The sequence below is a fragment of the Phyllostomus discolor genome, chromosome 10 (assembly GCF_004126475.2).
Source record: "Phyllostomus discolor isolate MPI-MPIP mPhyDis1 chromosome 10, mPhyDis1.pri.v3, whole genome shotgun sequence".
NCBI lineage: Eukaryota > Metazoa > Chordata > Mammalia > Chiroptera > Phyllostomidae > Phyllostomus > Phyllostomus discolor.
The window spans coordinates 109692-124416 of NC_040912.2; the positions used below are offsets into that span (position 1 = coordinate 109692).

General features: G+C 66.4%; 1 protein-coding gene across 2 annotated transcripts; it reads right to left on the reverse strand.

The window, feature by feature from the left end:
* Positions 1 to 974: 974 nt before the first annotated feature.
* Positions 975 to 14290, reverse strand: GCK (glucokinase). Of its 2 annotated transcripts, XM_036010348.1 has the most exons (10): positions 13270 to 14290; positions 5819 to 5981; positions 5248 to 5402; positions 4698 to 4817; positions 3807 to 3902; positions 3522 to 3621; positions 2995 to 3178; positions 2026 to 2181; positions 1442 to 1675; positions 975 to 1196 (listed from the first exon to the last, which is right to left on the reverse strand). In XM_036010348.1, exons 1-10 carry the CDS (start codon positions 13291 to 13293, stop codon positions 1052 to 1054), a joined length of 1377 nt encoding a protein of 458 aa, XP_035866241.1. In that variant the 5' UTR covers positions 13294 to 14290; the 3' UTR covers positions 975 to 1051. The 2 variants fall into 2 exon arrangements, with proteins under 2 accessions (XP_035866241.1, XP_035866242.1); XM_036010349.1 differs by lacking the exons at positions 3807 to 3902; positions 4698 to 4817; positions 5248 to 5402; positions 5819 to 5981; positions 13270 to 14290 and having other exon boundaries at positions 3538 to 3608.
* Positions 14291 to 14725: the final 435 nt, after the last annotated feature.

Sequence of the window (14725 nt, forward strand, 5' to 3'; positions counted from 1 at the left end):
TGGGGCGCTCAGCTGACACCGCCCAGATGGCACCCCGTTCCAGCCCCCACAGCCTGGCCTGTGTCTCTGCACAGCCCGGCGCTGCTGGCCAGAGGAAGTGGCAGTGAGCGTCTGTGGGAATGGGGCCGTGTCTGCACGCTGCCCCCCAGCCCTGATGCACGGAGGTCAAAGAACAGGGACCGGGCCATGCTCTAACCTTTTAAACTTTTAATTTAAAAAACCACACAGTCCCAAGCTGGGCATGAAGGGGCCCGCGTGGCACGTGGAGGTCTGGTGAGAAGAGGGGCGGGGCCGAGTGCTGCCCCCGTGTGGCAGCCCCGTGGGGGTGTCCTCCTCTCCCTGGACCCTCACACTTTGGGGGCTTGGGGAGCCCGTCTCTGGTTCCTCCTGTGAAAGCCCATCCCAGAACCACAGAGAACTCGGGGATGGCGGCCTGGGAGGGAAGGGGCTGCCATCCTCAGGCCTCTGGGGACCACAGCCTCCACACTGGAACTGGTCCCCTCCCACGTCTCTCCCCTTGCCCAGGCAAAAAACCCTGGGCCGGGCCTGGGCGGTCAGCAGCCCCGGCCCCCCTGTGGAGCCCAGACTTAAGCCTGGCCAGGTCCCTGGGGCTGCCCCCCCCATGTGGGCTGCATTTCCAGGAACACCAGGCCCCAGCAGGGTCCGGAGAAAACCCCCTCCCCCAAGCAGGGCCTGGGCGTGGCCAAACCAAGCTGAAAGCTCCCAGACATAGCAGCACAGGTTTGCAGCAAAGTCCTGAGCGAACCAGTCCCCTCTGGTGGCTGATTCCAGCAGAACCACAAAGACGTGGGGTCTCCATTCCTGCTCCTGCAGCCCGCAGCCCCGTCAGGGTCCTAGGGCCATCCCACCACAGACTCAGGGAGCACCGGCCTGCCTGGGGCGCGGGCCTTCTCTGCGGGCCTTTCCTGTATCCGGTCGGTCATCCCAGCGGCTGTGGCAGCGGGGGTGGGAGGAGCTGTGCCCTGGTTCTCAGGCCCAGCGACGCTGCCGCCGCCGCCACCGCCGCCTCCTGGCCGGGCCCCTGCTGTTGTCACTGGCCCAGCATGCAGGCCTTCTTACAGGCCACCGCAGAGACCAGAGCCGCGCCCCGGCCGCTGCCGTCCTCGGACTGGATGAAGGTGATCTCGCAGTTGGGTGTCAGCCTGCGCACGCTGGCGTGGAACCGCTCCTTGAAGCTGAGTGGGGGAAGCAGCGCTGAGGCCCCTCCTCCCTTTGCTCCCAGGAGGCCTCACGCAGGCCCACCCTCCAGGGCTGCGCAAGCCTATGGGACCCCTCCCCTTCGCCTGGCCGCGGGGAAGAGGAGATAGAAACCCAGGGTAGCACCCGTCTCCCCGGGTGTTTTGTGGGTGGAGACTGGGCCGGGGCTCTGCCCTCAGAACCCACACCCACGTGGCGGAGGGCGCCCCCTGCTGGGGCTCACCTGGGGTGCAGCTTGTACACCGAGCCGTCCACGCCCACGGTGATGCGCATCACGTCCTCGCTGCGGCTCTCGCGCATGCGGTTGATGACGCCTGCCAGCCCCGCGGCGCACATGTGCGCGGCGCGCGTGGACACGCTCTCGCAGGCGCGGCGCACGATGTCGCAGTCCGTGGCCGAGGGCCTCAGCCCCAACGTGCGCAGGATGTTGTAGATCTGCTTGCGGTCGCCAGAGTCGCTGTGGGGCGGAGGGGAAGGCGTCGCTGGAGGGCCTCTCGGCCAGGCCGGCCTGTCCCCGCCAGCGGTGGCCTCGTCCCCTACCCCTGCCCACCTCAGCCAGGCCAGCGCTGGGGAATCAGACTGGGGACGGGGAGCACATCGCATTCTGCCAGGACCGGCAGTGACCAGTCATCACTCCTCTCTGTGCCCAGGGTCTCCGCTCTAACGTGAGTGACCCTGCCCTGCCTCCGGGCTCTTACGTGGACGGAGTGAGACATTGTCCGTGGCAGGTGGGGAGCCACGGAGGGGCCGCACAGGCTCCACTGGGGCCGGACGCCACCCCACCCCCGCCACCCGCCCCTCACGCACCTCTCCACCTGCGACACAAAGCGCGTCTCGAAGGCTCCGCGCGTGCGCAGCTGCTCCGAGGCCTCCCCGTGGAAGAGCAGGTTCTCATCCACCAGCTTCAGCAGCACGAGCCGCACCAGCTCACCCATGTACTTGCCGCCGATGAGCTTCTCGTACCTGCGCAAAGCGTGATCGGGTCATCCCCAGCGGGGAGGTCCCTGCGGAGGCGGGGCCACGAGGGGCGCTGTGACGCTGTGCCCAACCTGGACCCCCGCCCGTCCTCGCCTCTACCAGCTGGACATTAGCGACTCCACCCCGGCTCCACCGCTGGGCCTCGGCCCAGTCCTAAGACCATTCACGACCGGACCTGGGCTGAGTCCATAGGGATCCTGGCCCATGAGATGGGGAGCCGCCCTCACCTCCCAGTTACACAGTTGGGGAAGCCTCCGAGGGTTGGGGACCACGCTGGGGTGCGCCCACTAGGGCTCCCGAGCCTTGCACCCCTCCTGCCCCACTGTGAGCCTCTGCTATTTGGGCCTGAAGCCCACCGACTGCTACCGACCTAGCGGAGGTCTCTGGAGCCAGAGGCAAAGCTGATGGCGGGCATTAGCGGGCGCCTAGCGCAGGAGGCGGGCCCTGAAGGACAGCCCGATTCCCGACCAGCTGCGTTCTGCGAGCCCCTGGCATTCCGCCAAGCGCTGCCTCCGCTCTGGGAGCGTGGGCAGGCCTGCGCCCTGGGGAGCTCCGGGTTCAACCCGGTTAACGAGGCGGGGGCGCGCCTCCAAGCCTTCCTGTGCCTGTCGGAATGGGGGAGGTCCGGGCCTGTCTACCCACGGGACCCCCTTTCTGAGGACGAAACGTCCTGCGTGTGAGCGGGAGGGAGAGGCAAGCCGGCGCGCGGAGGGACTGCCAGGGTGCTTTTCCCCAGACCCGCTTAAACGCAAGCCCGTGGTGTGCGGCTGCCCGTCTGCGCCAGCAGGGGGCGCTTACAGCTGTTGGCCGGGGTTCAGGGAGCTCTCGTCCACCACGCGGTCGTACTCCAGCAGGAACTCGTCCAGCTCGCCCGCGTCCCCGAAGGCGCCCCACTCGGTGTTGACGCACATGCGGCCCTCCTCCCCTTCCACCAGCTCCACGTTGTGCATTTCCTCCATGTAGCAGGCATTGCAGCCGGTGCCTGGGGTGGGGGAGGGGCGGGGGCGGCAGCGACAGAACACCTGGGGGCTGGGGGCTGGGGGCTGGGGGCAGGGGCCGCCTTCCCCAGCTTGCCTCTCCCTGCGCTGGCCCCCACCTCCAGGAGCCCCCGCGCCCTCCCCGACTTCCTGGCTCCCACCCCAGTGTGAAGGCTCTCCTAGGCGCACACAGGCCCTGAGTTTGCTGTGCGACCTTGGGTAGGTGAGTCCACCTCTCTGGGCTGTCGCTCCCCCCTGAGAGGGACTGGTAGGTAGCACCTCCTCCTCCCATTGCCCGGGCAGCTGGGAGGGCCGAGGGAGACGTGTCCAGTGTGCCCGCATCCTTACCCACAATCATGCCAACCTCACACTGGCGGTCTTCGTAGTAGCAGGAGATCATCGTGGCCACCGTGTCGTTCACCAGCGCCACCACGTCCATCTCGAAGTCCTGCCGAGAGGCACAGAGGCGGCGGCGGTGGGGCCGGGGCCTCCATTCAGCCCGCACTGGGCCGGTCCAGCCCAACAAGGGAGGCTGAGACCCCTTCCTGAGGGGGCACCCACAAGACCCTCCCTGGCCTCCTGGACCGGGAGAGGGCGTGGGGGCGGGGCAGCCAGGGGCAGGTGCCTGCTCACCCCCCTCCGCTTGATGGCGTCTCGCAGGAGCCCCACGATGTTGTTCCCTTCCGCTCCCGAGGCCTTGAAGCCCTTGGTCCAGTTGAGCAGGATGCCCTGTGGGGACGGGGGGCCTTGGTGGCTGCTGACCAGGGCCAGGGCAGGGGGGAGGGAGGGAGCTGCCCGGGGCCACAGGGCAGGGGAGTAAACTGAGGCTCGCGGTGCTCTGAGGGGGTTGGAGAGAGTCTGCCACAACCTCCCGCACTTCCGCAGGGCCGGGTCCCAGAGGTCTGAGGGCGTCATCTGGCAGAGCCCAGCGACGTGGCCCCAGGGAAAGGGCGCAGTCAGGAGGGCAGCTGCCCAGGTGAGGCCGGGGCTCCTCTCCTGCAGTGCGCCCGCGGCAGGTGAGGGAACCGCCGGGTGCTCGGTGTGCTGCGGGGCCGGGGGCTGCGAAAACCAGCGAGAGAGGTCGCTCCGCCACTGTCCTGCCGTGAGGTCTGTGTCACAGACGGGTGTGTGTGCAGCTGGATCAGGTGTGACGTGTGTGTGGCTGATGTGTGTGTCTCTGTGCCAGGCCGGCATGCCAGCTCGAAGGCAGGGCACGGCCTCAGTCCCGGAGCCCGGCTGGAGCCCCCGAACCGCCGCCTCCCCAGGCCAGCAGCCAGCTCGGCCCCCTGATCTGGGACGGGGGTGTGGGCAGTGCGGTGTCATGGAGAAGGCCAGGCAGACAGTGAGCACCAGCTGGCGTCATTTCCCGCAGTGTCGCAATGTGGGCTGTGCACTGGGTGGGCACAGTTCGAACCCAGGGCACTTTCCCACCGGGTGGCTTTCTCTGGGGTGCACGTCTGTCTGTCCGTCTGTCCGTCCATCCGTTGGTCTGACGTCCCTCTGCCCCGCCTCCCTGGGCCCCACCTTGTCGATGTCTTCGTGCCTCACGGGAAAGGAGAAGGTGAAACCCAAGGGCAGCTTCTTGTGCTTCATGTGATGCTTGTCCAGGAAGTCGGAGATGCACTCGGAAACGTAGTCGAAGAGCTGGAAGAGCCATGGCCACAGCGGTGGGCCGCTGCGGCTCCCCACCCCTGCCCCAGAGCCCGACCTGAGCCATCAACCCCCAGGACGGCCGACTCAGGGCCTACGGTCAGCCCCTCGCTCCTGGTCTCACTGCCTGTGGGGACTCGGGCCCTGAGCTGCCCCTGACCTGCCAAGGTCGGCCCAGGGACAGGGCAGACGGGCTGGTCGCCGGCCCAGCTGTGCTCCGTCACAGGGTCACTGGCGGCAGGCTTTGGACTGAGAGGCCTCCTCCCTGGCCGTAACTACGACTTTTGCCTCCAGCACCCGAGTGTCCTCTGCCGCCTCCAGGTGTCCTGGCCACCCACCCCGGCCGATGCTGAGGGCCAGCCCCCACTCAGGGGGACAGGTGGCCCCTCCTGTCCAGTGCTGACTGAATGCCGAGGCCACGCACCATCTCAGCCGTGCCCGTCATGGCGTCCTCGGGGATGCAGTACATCTGGTGCTTGGTCTTCACGCTCCAGTGGCCCTCCTCGCCCTCGCCCACCTTCACCAGCATCACCCTGAAGTTGGTGCCGCCCAGGTCCAGCGACAGGAAGTCCCCGACTTCTGCGGCCACAGGGAGGAGCCTGTTAGCCTTGGGGCAGCGCCCACAGGGCGAGGAGGGAAGGCAGGCAGACCCCAGGGCTGCAGGACCAGGGGAAGGGCACAAGGGGTCAACGGTGAACTGGGAAATCCTGGGAACCCCCTGCCCTGAACAGAAGTCACCCCAAGTGCAGGGCTCAACTGAAAAACTGGTGAAATGGCTCAGGACTCAGGACTCAGGGGAGGGGTGGTGACCACAGGGAGCCACCTTCTCGGTGTCCGATGAGAAAAGCCAGGCTCCCAAGGCCACCGTGAGCCTGCAGGCTGTCTGCGGCCCGGCCACTGGGGGCCTGTCTGGGGGCTGCTGGGGACAGGGCCGCTGGGAGGGCCGGGGGACGGCTGCCCACCTGAGGAGCTGCCCGGCTGGCCCCCTGAAGTACCTGAGCCTTCGGGCGTGGAGCGCACGTAGGTGGGCAGCATCTTCACACTGGCCTCCTCGTGAGTCTCCAGCCGCAGACCCCGGGCCATCTCCTTCTGCATCCGCCTCATCACCTTCTTCAGGTCCTCCTCCTGCAGCCGGAACTCCGCCAGGATCTGCTCCGCCTGCGCAGGGAGAGGGGCACGGCTGGGCGCAGGGCGTCCGTGGCACCAGCATCGGCCCTCCCCACTCACACTGAGGGTCTCCTTCACCCTTGGGCCCTGGGCCAGGGTGGCCATTGCTTCAGACCTTCACAGTGAAAACCAGCCGAGCAATTAGAGCTCCAGGAGCAGCCTCACGGGTGCACCTTGGGGTCGGGGCTGAGGGCAGAGGGCAGAGGGCAGGTGTGGGAGGCTGCGAGAGTAGAAGGTGCAACCAGGAGGTGGGTGCAACCCAGGCCGGGACAGCCTGTGTGGAGGGCGAGGGGAGGCTGGCCTCTCTGTGAAGGGCCCGGTCACTCTGCCCTGGGGCTGACCCTGAGGCAGGAAAGCAGGCATGCAGGCCGAGCCCAGGCGCCCCCAGGAGGCGGGGCCTCACTCTGCTCCGGTGCTTGGACGGAGGTGTGGCTCCTCACGCCCTTCGCACAAGGGTGCACATGCATGCCTGCAGAGATGGCCACTTTCATTCACTGGCTATCTGGACCAAAAAGGCAAGGAAAAGTGCTCAGGTAAGAGCGGAGGGCCTCCTCCTCCATGTGGGCAAGGTGCCAACACCGGGATCCGGCCGGGAGGCAGCCCAGCTACGCCGGCAGGGGCAGCCCCTCCCGGGCCCCAGGGACCTCAGCCAGGCACGGCTGTCCCATCTCGCTGTGCTGGCAAGTCGGCTTAAAGTTGGGGACATGGCCAACGACAGGCGCGAGCAGCAAAGGGCCTTCCAGGAGGTCGGCGCCCTCCACGCTGGGGAGCAGAGCGTGCAAGGGGCAGCAGCTGCCCTGCAACCACGAGGCGCCGAGGCCGAAGGCAAACCTGTTAGCAGACGGGCGAGGAGAGGGACAGGGTGGGGGGACAGGGCAGGCCTGAGCACGTGTCCCTGACGTCTGGAGTCAGCCCTGACCCCCACCTCCACTCTGACCCCGGAGGGCACAGTTCGGGTCTCCGGTTCCCGGCAGCCCAGTGCACTCCCCATGAATGCAGACCCTGACTCAGGAACCGAGGCTCTTGGAAGACCTCACAACTTAACATTTAGACCCGGGGGGGGGGTCACGAAGGGCTGACCAAGTTTACGAGAAAAGCGCACAGATTCACACACCACTGGGTGCTGAGCAGGTGTGGTCTGCAGCTCCGGCCCGGACCACCACCTGGTCCCCGGGCCTGTCTCTCTCACAGGTTCGAAGGGACGACACCCCAGGCCCCGAGCGGACCCTCTACAGGAGGCTCAGCGCAGGGGGCCCAGCACTGCCTGTCTTCCAGGCCACGAAAGGCTCAAGGAGTCCCAGCATCTCCCCCAAACAGGGCTGCTCACAGGGCTCTACACAAACACGATACCCTCGCTGCGGACGCCCAGCCCTCGGGCCCTCTGTCCTGGAAGCCCGCCCAGCGGCCGTGTGCTTGGGCTTATCGGGGCCCTGGAAAAGTCTCCCCTGTCCACGGCCAGGCCACCGACTGTAGGCGAGGCCCCGGCTCTACAAGTCATAGGGCGGAAAGTCCCTGGGAGACCCCAGAGATCACACGAAGTCAACCGCCGGTCCGAGGGCACCCTGCAGCTGCTGTCCACCTTTCACACGGATGGAGCAGTTTCTCCCCTAAGAGTCTGTTCCGCAGAAGGAGCCTCACAAGCCAACAACGTGTCCCTACACCTCCGGGTGGGCACCGGTCTCACCAGGGACAAGCCCTGCTGAAATTAGCAGGGGTCCCCAAGTGAGCAGGCAAGGGACGGCGGCTTGACAGAATGCCAGGCTCTCCTGCTGGTGGCCAGTGTGGCCACCTCTCAGGACGCCTGTGGCACAATCAGTCCCTGTCCCAAAACAGCCCAGTGGCCTCGCCAGACCTCTGTGTGCAGCCCCTCTCGGCCCAATCTGGGCTGCGCACGCCAAGCCTGTGTGGCAAACAGGACATTGCAGAAATGGTGAGGAGTGACTTGGAGGCGTCTGCCTTGTCCGTTCTCGGGTTCTGCACTCTGGGGGAAGGGGGTGCCGGGCCGTGAGGACACGCGGGACCCTCGGGCAGCTCTGCCGTGCCAGGCAAGAGTGGAACCATGGAGGAGCAGATGAGGCAGCCAGGCCGACACCTCACCTGCAGCCTCGGGAGAGCCCCTGCTGCACCTCCCGGGCTCCTGGCCACGGGAGGCCACGGGAGGCCAGGGGAGGCCAGGGGAGGACACACAGCTACATGATGGTCATGATGATCTCGGTGGTGGAAACAGGAGTGATTTTACTTTCCTTTTCGCCTATCTGTATCTCCTACACTTTCTGCAATGAATGTGTATTAATGGAGTAATGTCTAAAAATCCAAGAAAACCCACTAAGAGTTGGGCCCAGGCCCATGTGGCTCAGTTGGTTGGAGGGTCGCCCCATAAACCGAAAGGTCACCAGTTCGATTCCTGGTCAGGGCACATGCCTGGGTTGCACATTAACCCAGGGGTGAGGGGTGAGGGGTGGGGGGTGGGCAGGAGGCAACTGATTCATGTTTCTCTCTCACTTTGGTGTTATTCTTCCTCTCCCTCCCTTTTTCTGTCTCTAAAAATCAACAAGCACGTCCTTAGTTGAGGATAAAAAAAAAGGCAAGGGTCGGGCCTCATCGGCTGTTTTTGTGCAGAGGCCCCGAAGCCCAGGCTCTGAAGGGTGGAGGGTCACGGTTACATTGGTCAGAGCACCAGGCCCCACATTTCACGGGAAGGAAAGTGGACCTAGGGGCGGGGGTCCCTGGGGGCTCGTCCCTCACCCACTGGCCTGTGGCCCCTGGCCCCAGCTGGGCCCGGCGTGGGCACCCCTCTCGCTGATGCAGGGTGGCCCTGAAGCCAGCACCGCGGTGCCCGCGTCTGCTGTGTTCTTGTGTCGGGGACCAGGGGGGTGGGAGTCGGACGGAGGCCAGGAGCGGCAGAGGCGGCAGACGCAGGGCGCACGGGGCCCAGGCAACCGCGCCTGCTGGGCAGGGAGCCGAAAGTGTGGAATTCGCACGAAGGGAAGCACACGGTTTTCAGGCCCAGCCGTCCTCGCCTTTCTGCGGGCTGCTGGCCCAGGGGCCCAGGGCCGTGGGGCTGTAGGAGGCGGAGAGGCCCTGAGGCACAGAGGGTGGGACCCCGAGGCTGCCGGCGAGGCCTCCTGGCCCGGGGCCCCGCGGGGCCGACAGGGAAGCAGGAGGTGCCGCTGTGCGACCCAGCGGGTCCTGGAACGGTGGCGCCCGCAGGCAAAGGTAGAGGTTAGTGCGGGTCCCGGCCCTCATTGATTTAATGTTTGGGTCCCCGATCTGGGCTCCGTGGGAGCGCACGCAGGGGACTGGGGTTTAGTTCTCAAGGAGCTTAGCCCTGCAGAGGGACAGCAGGCGGCTGCACAGACAGACGGACGGACGGATGCTCCAGTCCTTGGGGAGCTCGGAAGGACTGGGTGGGTTCCTGGAGGCCGAGGACAGGGATTCTCAACTCCCCCTGGTGTCCACGGTGCGTGAGAGGTGACCGGGTGGAGAGGGGCGCTCCAGACAGAGGGCACGGCGGGCGGTGTTGGCGGTCGGCAGGAGCTCGGGTGTCTGCAGTGGCCTGGACCCGGCGTGAGCCGAGGGCGGGCCCAGCTGGGGGGGCTGACGGGGAGTCTGGGCTGAGGGGAGTCTGCGCCCGGTGCAGCCCCCTGGCTGACGCGTGGCTGTGACAGCCCCAGAGACACCACGGGAGCCCAGGCCCGGCAGGACCCACGGGAGCGGGGACGCCCTCCCCTGGGCGTGGGCACATGACGAAGTAAGTGGACATTGATGAGCAAAGCAGTCCACTCAGGATGCAAACCCCCACACACAGAAACTGCAGCCAACCCAGGGAAAATTAGAATAGTCAAGAATGATGAAAGCAGACGCCAGTTACGCAGAAAACAACAGTGAACTCAACGAACAACCCGGAAAGTTGTTAAAGAGACCGGTGGAGCGGCGAGCACTCGGTGGTCTGACCGAGGAAGAACGGGCCCGGGAGAAGCCACCGGGGGGACAGCCCCGGGTGGAGCCCGTGCGTGCAGGCGGAGGGTCTCGTGCGGGCGTGTCTGCGGCCGGCTCCAGCACCGCTGACGCGTTCGGGGAAAGCGGATGACTCTCAAAGTAACACAAATTGTCACTATGACTCAAGGAGACACAGAAAACTCCAACTCGATCGACACAGATGGAGAAAATGTTAGTAAACGTCACAACCTTCCTCCCCCAGCAGCACCGCGTTCGGATAGTTTTTACAAACGCGGGTACGGAGTGCCCGAAGCAAGGTCTGGCCCACGGCGCGCTGCGGGAAAAGCCTCGTTAATGAGACGACAAGCAAATGACTGTTTGCAGTCGGGAACCACACGTGCGTGCCTCCAGGTTGGCACTCGGCAGAGCATCCACCCGAGTCCCGCGGCAGTGGGAGGCGGCGAGGGGGGAGGGGGGTCGCTCTCAGCTCTGGACCGGGCCGCGCAGGCAAACTGCCTCGGCCGGGGTCTCGAAGACTCTGGACGCCGCGCCGGGACCGGGAGGCGGGGCCGACGGGAGGCCCCGCCCTGCCTGGCGGGTGGATCTGGACGCACCCGGTTCCGGGACCAGGTTCCGTTTCTCCCTGAGCCTAACCCAGCAGCCCCAGCCACCACCTTCTCACCACTCCTTCCTGGCCCCTCTGCGTCCATGCTTGACACACAGAGACAGAGAGAAAGAGAGAACTGTCCTCGCCCCTGAAGGGGGAGGTCCCGCATCCACCCCAGGGCCAGCCCTCTGTCCCGGGACGGGACGGAGGAGCTCCCCCGGCCGCCCTCACAGGACCCCCAAGGGCAGGCTGCAGCGCAGCCCCATCCTTTCTCCCGGGGCTGGCTTCAGAGCAGCTTGCAGAGACGCTCTCCCTGCGTGGCCGAGGGCGGGCCGGAGGAGTGGCGTGGGTTTGGCCCCTGTCCGAGCTCCAGCTCAGGGCCGGTCCCCAGGGCCGAGCTGGGGTTGTGATGCTCTTTCCGAGGCGCCTCGCTGCAGGGCAGGCATGCAGGCGGCCAGCAGATCTCCCTTGGGCCACGGCCTCCCCGCCCAGCCCCACTCCGCTGAGTGCACACTTGACCCGGTGCCAGGCCACCCGTCTGTGGGCAGCCTGTCCCCCACAGACAGGGTCTCGTCGGCTGCCCCCTGCAGGCGCAGGGGGGCTGGGCCAGCAGCAGCCTCCTTCCACCTCTGAGCCGCCTCCTCCTCCTCCTCTGTCAGGGCCTCGGTGGGCCTGAGTGCTGGCAGGTCAGCTCCCCCAGGGCTAGGCCCTGGCCCCACGGTCCAGATCGAATCGTGTCTCCAGATCCTCATGCCCAGGCCTTGACCCCAGTGTGCCGGCACGTGGAGGTGGGGCTCTGGGAGGCGGTCCAGTGGACGAGCCCTGAGGGGGGCCCCCCATGAGACTGACATCTTCACAAGACAACAACAAGCCAGCGCCCCTCGCCCCACCCCCCCCCCAACACAGGCGGAGGTGGTGCCTGCAAACCGGGAGGGCCCTGCGCCGGGCGGGCCGCACAGGCTCCCTGGTCGCGGCCTTCAGCCTCCAGAGCTGTTGTTCAGGCTGCAGGGTCCACGGCGGTTCGTTTGGCGCTGGGGCCAGCTCACCCCCGACCAACGGCAGGTCTCCCGCCCTCCAGGTGCTCAAGGGGGCGCTGGGCCCACTCGAGGGTCAGGGAAGTTCGGACCAAGGCTCCAAGGGGTCCCCAGGGCCCAGTTTCAGGGCAGCGTTGGGGGGAGCAGACCTGCCCCCAGGGAGCCCTGGAAGCTGTGCTGGGCTGTCACCTGCACGAGAAGGCCACTGGAAATGGTCCTGGGGCCACACGGTCCTGCGGGCCACAGAACAGTGACCCCAGGTAACACCTGAAGGGCAGCTCGGGTGAGGGGAACCGGGGAACCAGGAAGAGGGAGCAGCAGGACACGTCCCCTCCTGGGAGCCCAGGGCAGGCGCAGCCAGGGCCTGCTGGGACAACTGTGACAGTGTGAGCCCGACACGGCTCCAGGTCAAGGGCTGTCTCGGGGTGCGGGTCGCGCTTCCCAGGGGACCCAGGGCTGGGCCTGCTGGTCCGGGCAGTGAAGCTCACATTCCTAGCAGGACCCTGGCCCGGGACTGGCGGGGGGCCCCCACCAGGCGCCCCTCAGCCCTCGGCTGCAGCAGCCACCAGCCAGCCATGCTCCCTGTCTTTCCTTAGCATTTTGGTATTCTGTTCCTCGTAACTTCTTGCATTAACTGTGGTTCTTTAGCATTTGCATTGAAACATTATCTTGAGAACTGGGGTTTTTGTTGCCTCCTCAAGGCGTGCGCCTCCCTCCCCCCGGGCCCAGACCAGCCAGCCTGGCTCTCGAACCGGGACCAGAGACCACTCGCCTCTGGAGCAGAAACGCTCCGCCAGGCGGAGCCCTGCGTCCCCCGGGACGAACAGGAGGGGACATGGGCCCAGCCGGGCCTGGGGACCGATGCTCGTCACCGCTTCCCTGTGGCCGCCACAGGCTTCTCGCACTGTCCCCAAGCTGTCACTGTGCCTGTGCCACAGGTGCCACCTGGCTTCTCCTCAGGTGGCTGCCCGCGGCCACAGCACAGGGGCTCGGCTGCCTGCACTGGGGGCACCTGGCCGGTTTCTCCTGACGTCATCAGCTCTGCCGGGAACGGGCCAGCCCTGGTTTGTGCTGACAACGTCATTTCCCAGAAGGAGGAGGGACGATACGTGAGGAGGGGGTTATGCCGCAGGGGCGGCCAGGCCTCGCCCCTGGTGCCCCCTGCACCCCGGCCCCAGCCCCTCTCCCGTGCCCTGCACAGGCTCCTTGCTCACTGCGTGGCACAGGGCTGGCTCGGGCGGTGTCTGGGTTTCTCTCTGTTTTACAAAGAGTGACTGCTCTCTGCTCCTCGCCAGGAGGAACGGCCCCCAGGCTCCGCACATAGCTTCCTTCGAGGGCGTGTGGGCACCTGCCACCTGCCGTCCTGTCTGTCAGCTACCGTCCTGTGGCTCGGCGGCTGGTCCTGCCCCAGGCTCTAACCTCCCCAGACCCTCCGACCAGCAGAAGTCACCCCCCAGGTCCCCTGGCTGCCTGACTGCTGGGTCACAGGCTGGAGCCTGAAAGAGGGGGCCTGGTCTGCTGGAAGGAAGGCCCTTTCTGCCAGCGAGGCCGGTGCCCAGGACTGCCTGCCCAGCAGGTCTCCCCAGGGGGCCTGTGCCTCAGGCAGACTCCGAGCAGCGAGCGCGTGCCCGAGCCAAACCGACCACCAAATGCGAGGACACGGCCCAGAGGCTTCTGCGGCCAGAGGAGGCAGGGCTACCTTTTCCTTCATGGCGCTCTCCATCCCGGCACTGTCATCCGGCACGGGCCCGGTGGCCAGCTCGTGAGAGCTGGGACCCCTCCGCGTTCCCCAGCAGGGCTCCGGGCAGGAACGTCCCAGGACTCCTCCACACCGGGGGTCACGCCGGCCCTGGCGTCTGGGAGAACAGGGCCCACTTCGGCTGCTCTCTGGCCGGAGCTTCAGTCACAGAGCCTCCTGCTCTTCATCATCCCCAGCGAGCCTGAAGCCTTGCCTTCGGGGCCACCACTGGGGCCCTTCCCCCCAGAGGCCTCCTCAGGCCAGGGCCATCACCGGGACCCGGGGCTGGTCAGTTTTCTCTCCGGGCTGCGCTGAGCTGGGCAGCGTGGTGGCCTCCGCGCAGAAAATCTCAGCAGAAAATCTCCGGTCCCTTCCTGTGGCTGAGGCAGCGTCGGAGTAATTAGGCCGAAGGTGACTGTCTCACACCCCAACCTGCTTCCCAGGACGCAGCCACCACCTGACACTTCTTCCTGCTGTGGCCAGGTGTGCAGGGACCAGGTGTGTGCTGGGGCATCCTGCTGCGCGGCCTCCCGCGCCTGGGAGGGCCAGAACTGCCATGGCAACCAGGAGCAGGGCCCCTGCGCAGCCCTCGGCCTCAGCGGGGCTGGCCGCCTGTCATTAGAGCTGCCAAGCAGAAAACTCGGGCTGCAGGCAGAAGGCCCCCACCCCATCCCCATAGCAACAGCACAGCGGTTTCGTCACTGCAGGCCTCACCACCTGTCCAGTTCCCAGGGCAGGCACGGGGGCTTCCAAACTCACGTCCTGAAGAGCAGGGGCCCCTGGGAATCCGGGCGCCAGAGGAGAGGGCATGGCCCGCTTGGCCACCAGCACTGCCACACATGCCCAGGGCACCCACAAGCTCTGTCAGTGTCTCCTTGGCCACTGCCTTGTCGTCTAAGCCAGAGAAGCGGGCCTGGCCGGCCAGAGGCCCACAGACCTGACCACAGCCCAGGGATGGGGCCACCCACCGACACCGGCGAGGGGTTGGGGGCTGCTGGCTCAGGGGTTCCCTCACATCTGGAGCAAAATGGGACCCAGAGACGACCTCATGGGAATTTCTGGCCTGACCCCGTCCGAGCTGGTGTGTTTGTGACGCTCACGGCACTTCTCAGTCAGGATGAGGGTGCGCGCACAGGGCAGGGGGCCAAGCACACCCACGGGCTCAGCACGGGCGATGGGCCTGAGTGGCCGGTGGGACTGGCCTCCGAGGCGTGGTCTCCGGGCACTTGCATTTTCCTGCTACAAACCTTTGTGCTTCCCTGGGTCACACGTGCTCACGCCCCTGGATGGTTCCCAGAGCTGAATCGCTGGGCAGGACTTACCGGCCGGCACCTCACCAGTTTACTCACCGACGGTCAGTGTTTGGTTACAATCCTTGAGATGATAAATCTTTACCATTTGCTGCTGATCTGGTATC

Bases quoted from the DNA above. Each gene is read 5' to 3' on its own strand.
- GCK (XM_036010348.1), bottom strand. From the start codon at position 13,293: ATGGAGAGCGCCATGAAGGAAAAG. The intron at 5,982-13,269 runs GTAGCCCTGCCT...CTCCCTGCGCAG, and splicing joins AGAGCGCCATGAAGGAAAAG to GCGGAGCAGATCCTGGCGGA. The intron at 3,179-3,521 runs GTAAGGATGCGG...CCCCCACCCCAG, and splicing joins TGAGGTTGGCATGATTGTGG to GCACCGGCTGCAATGCCTGC.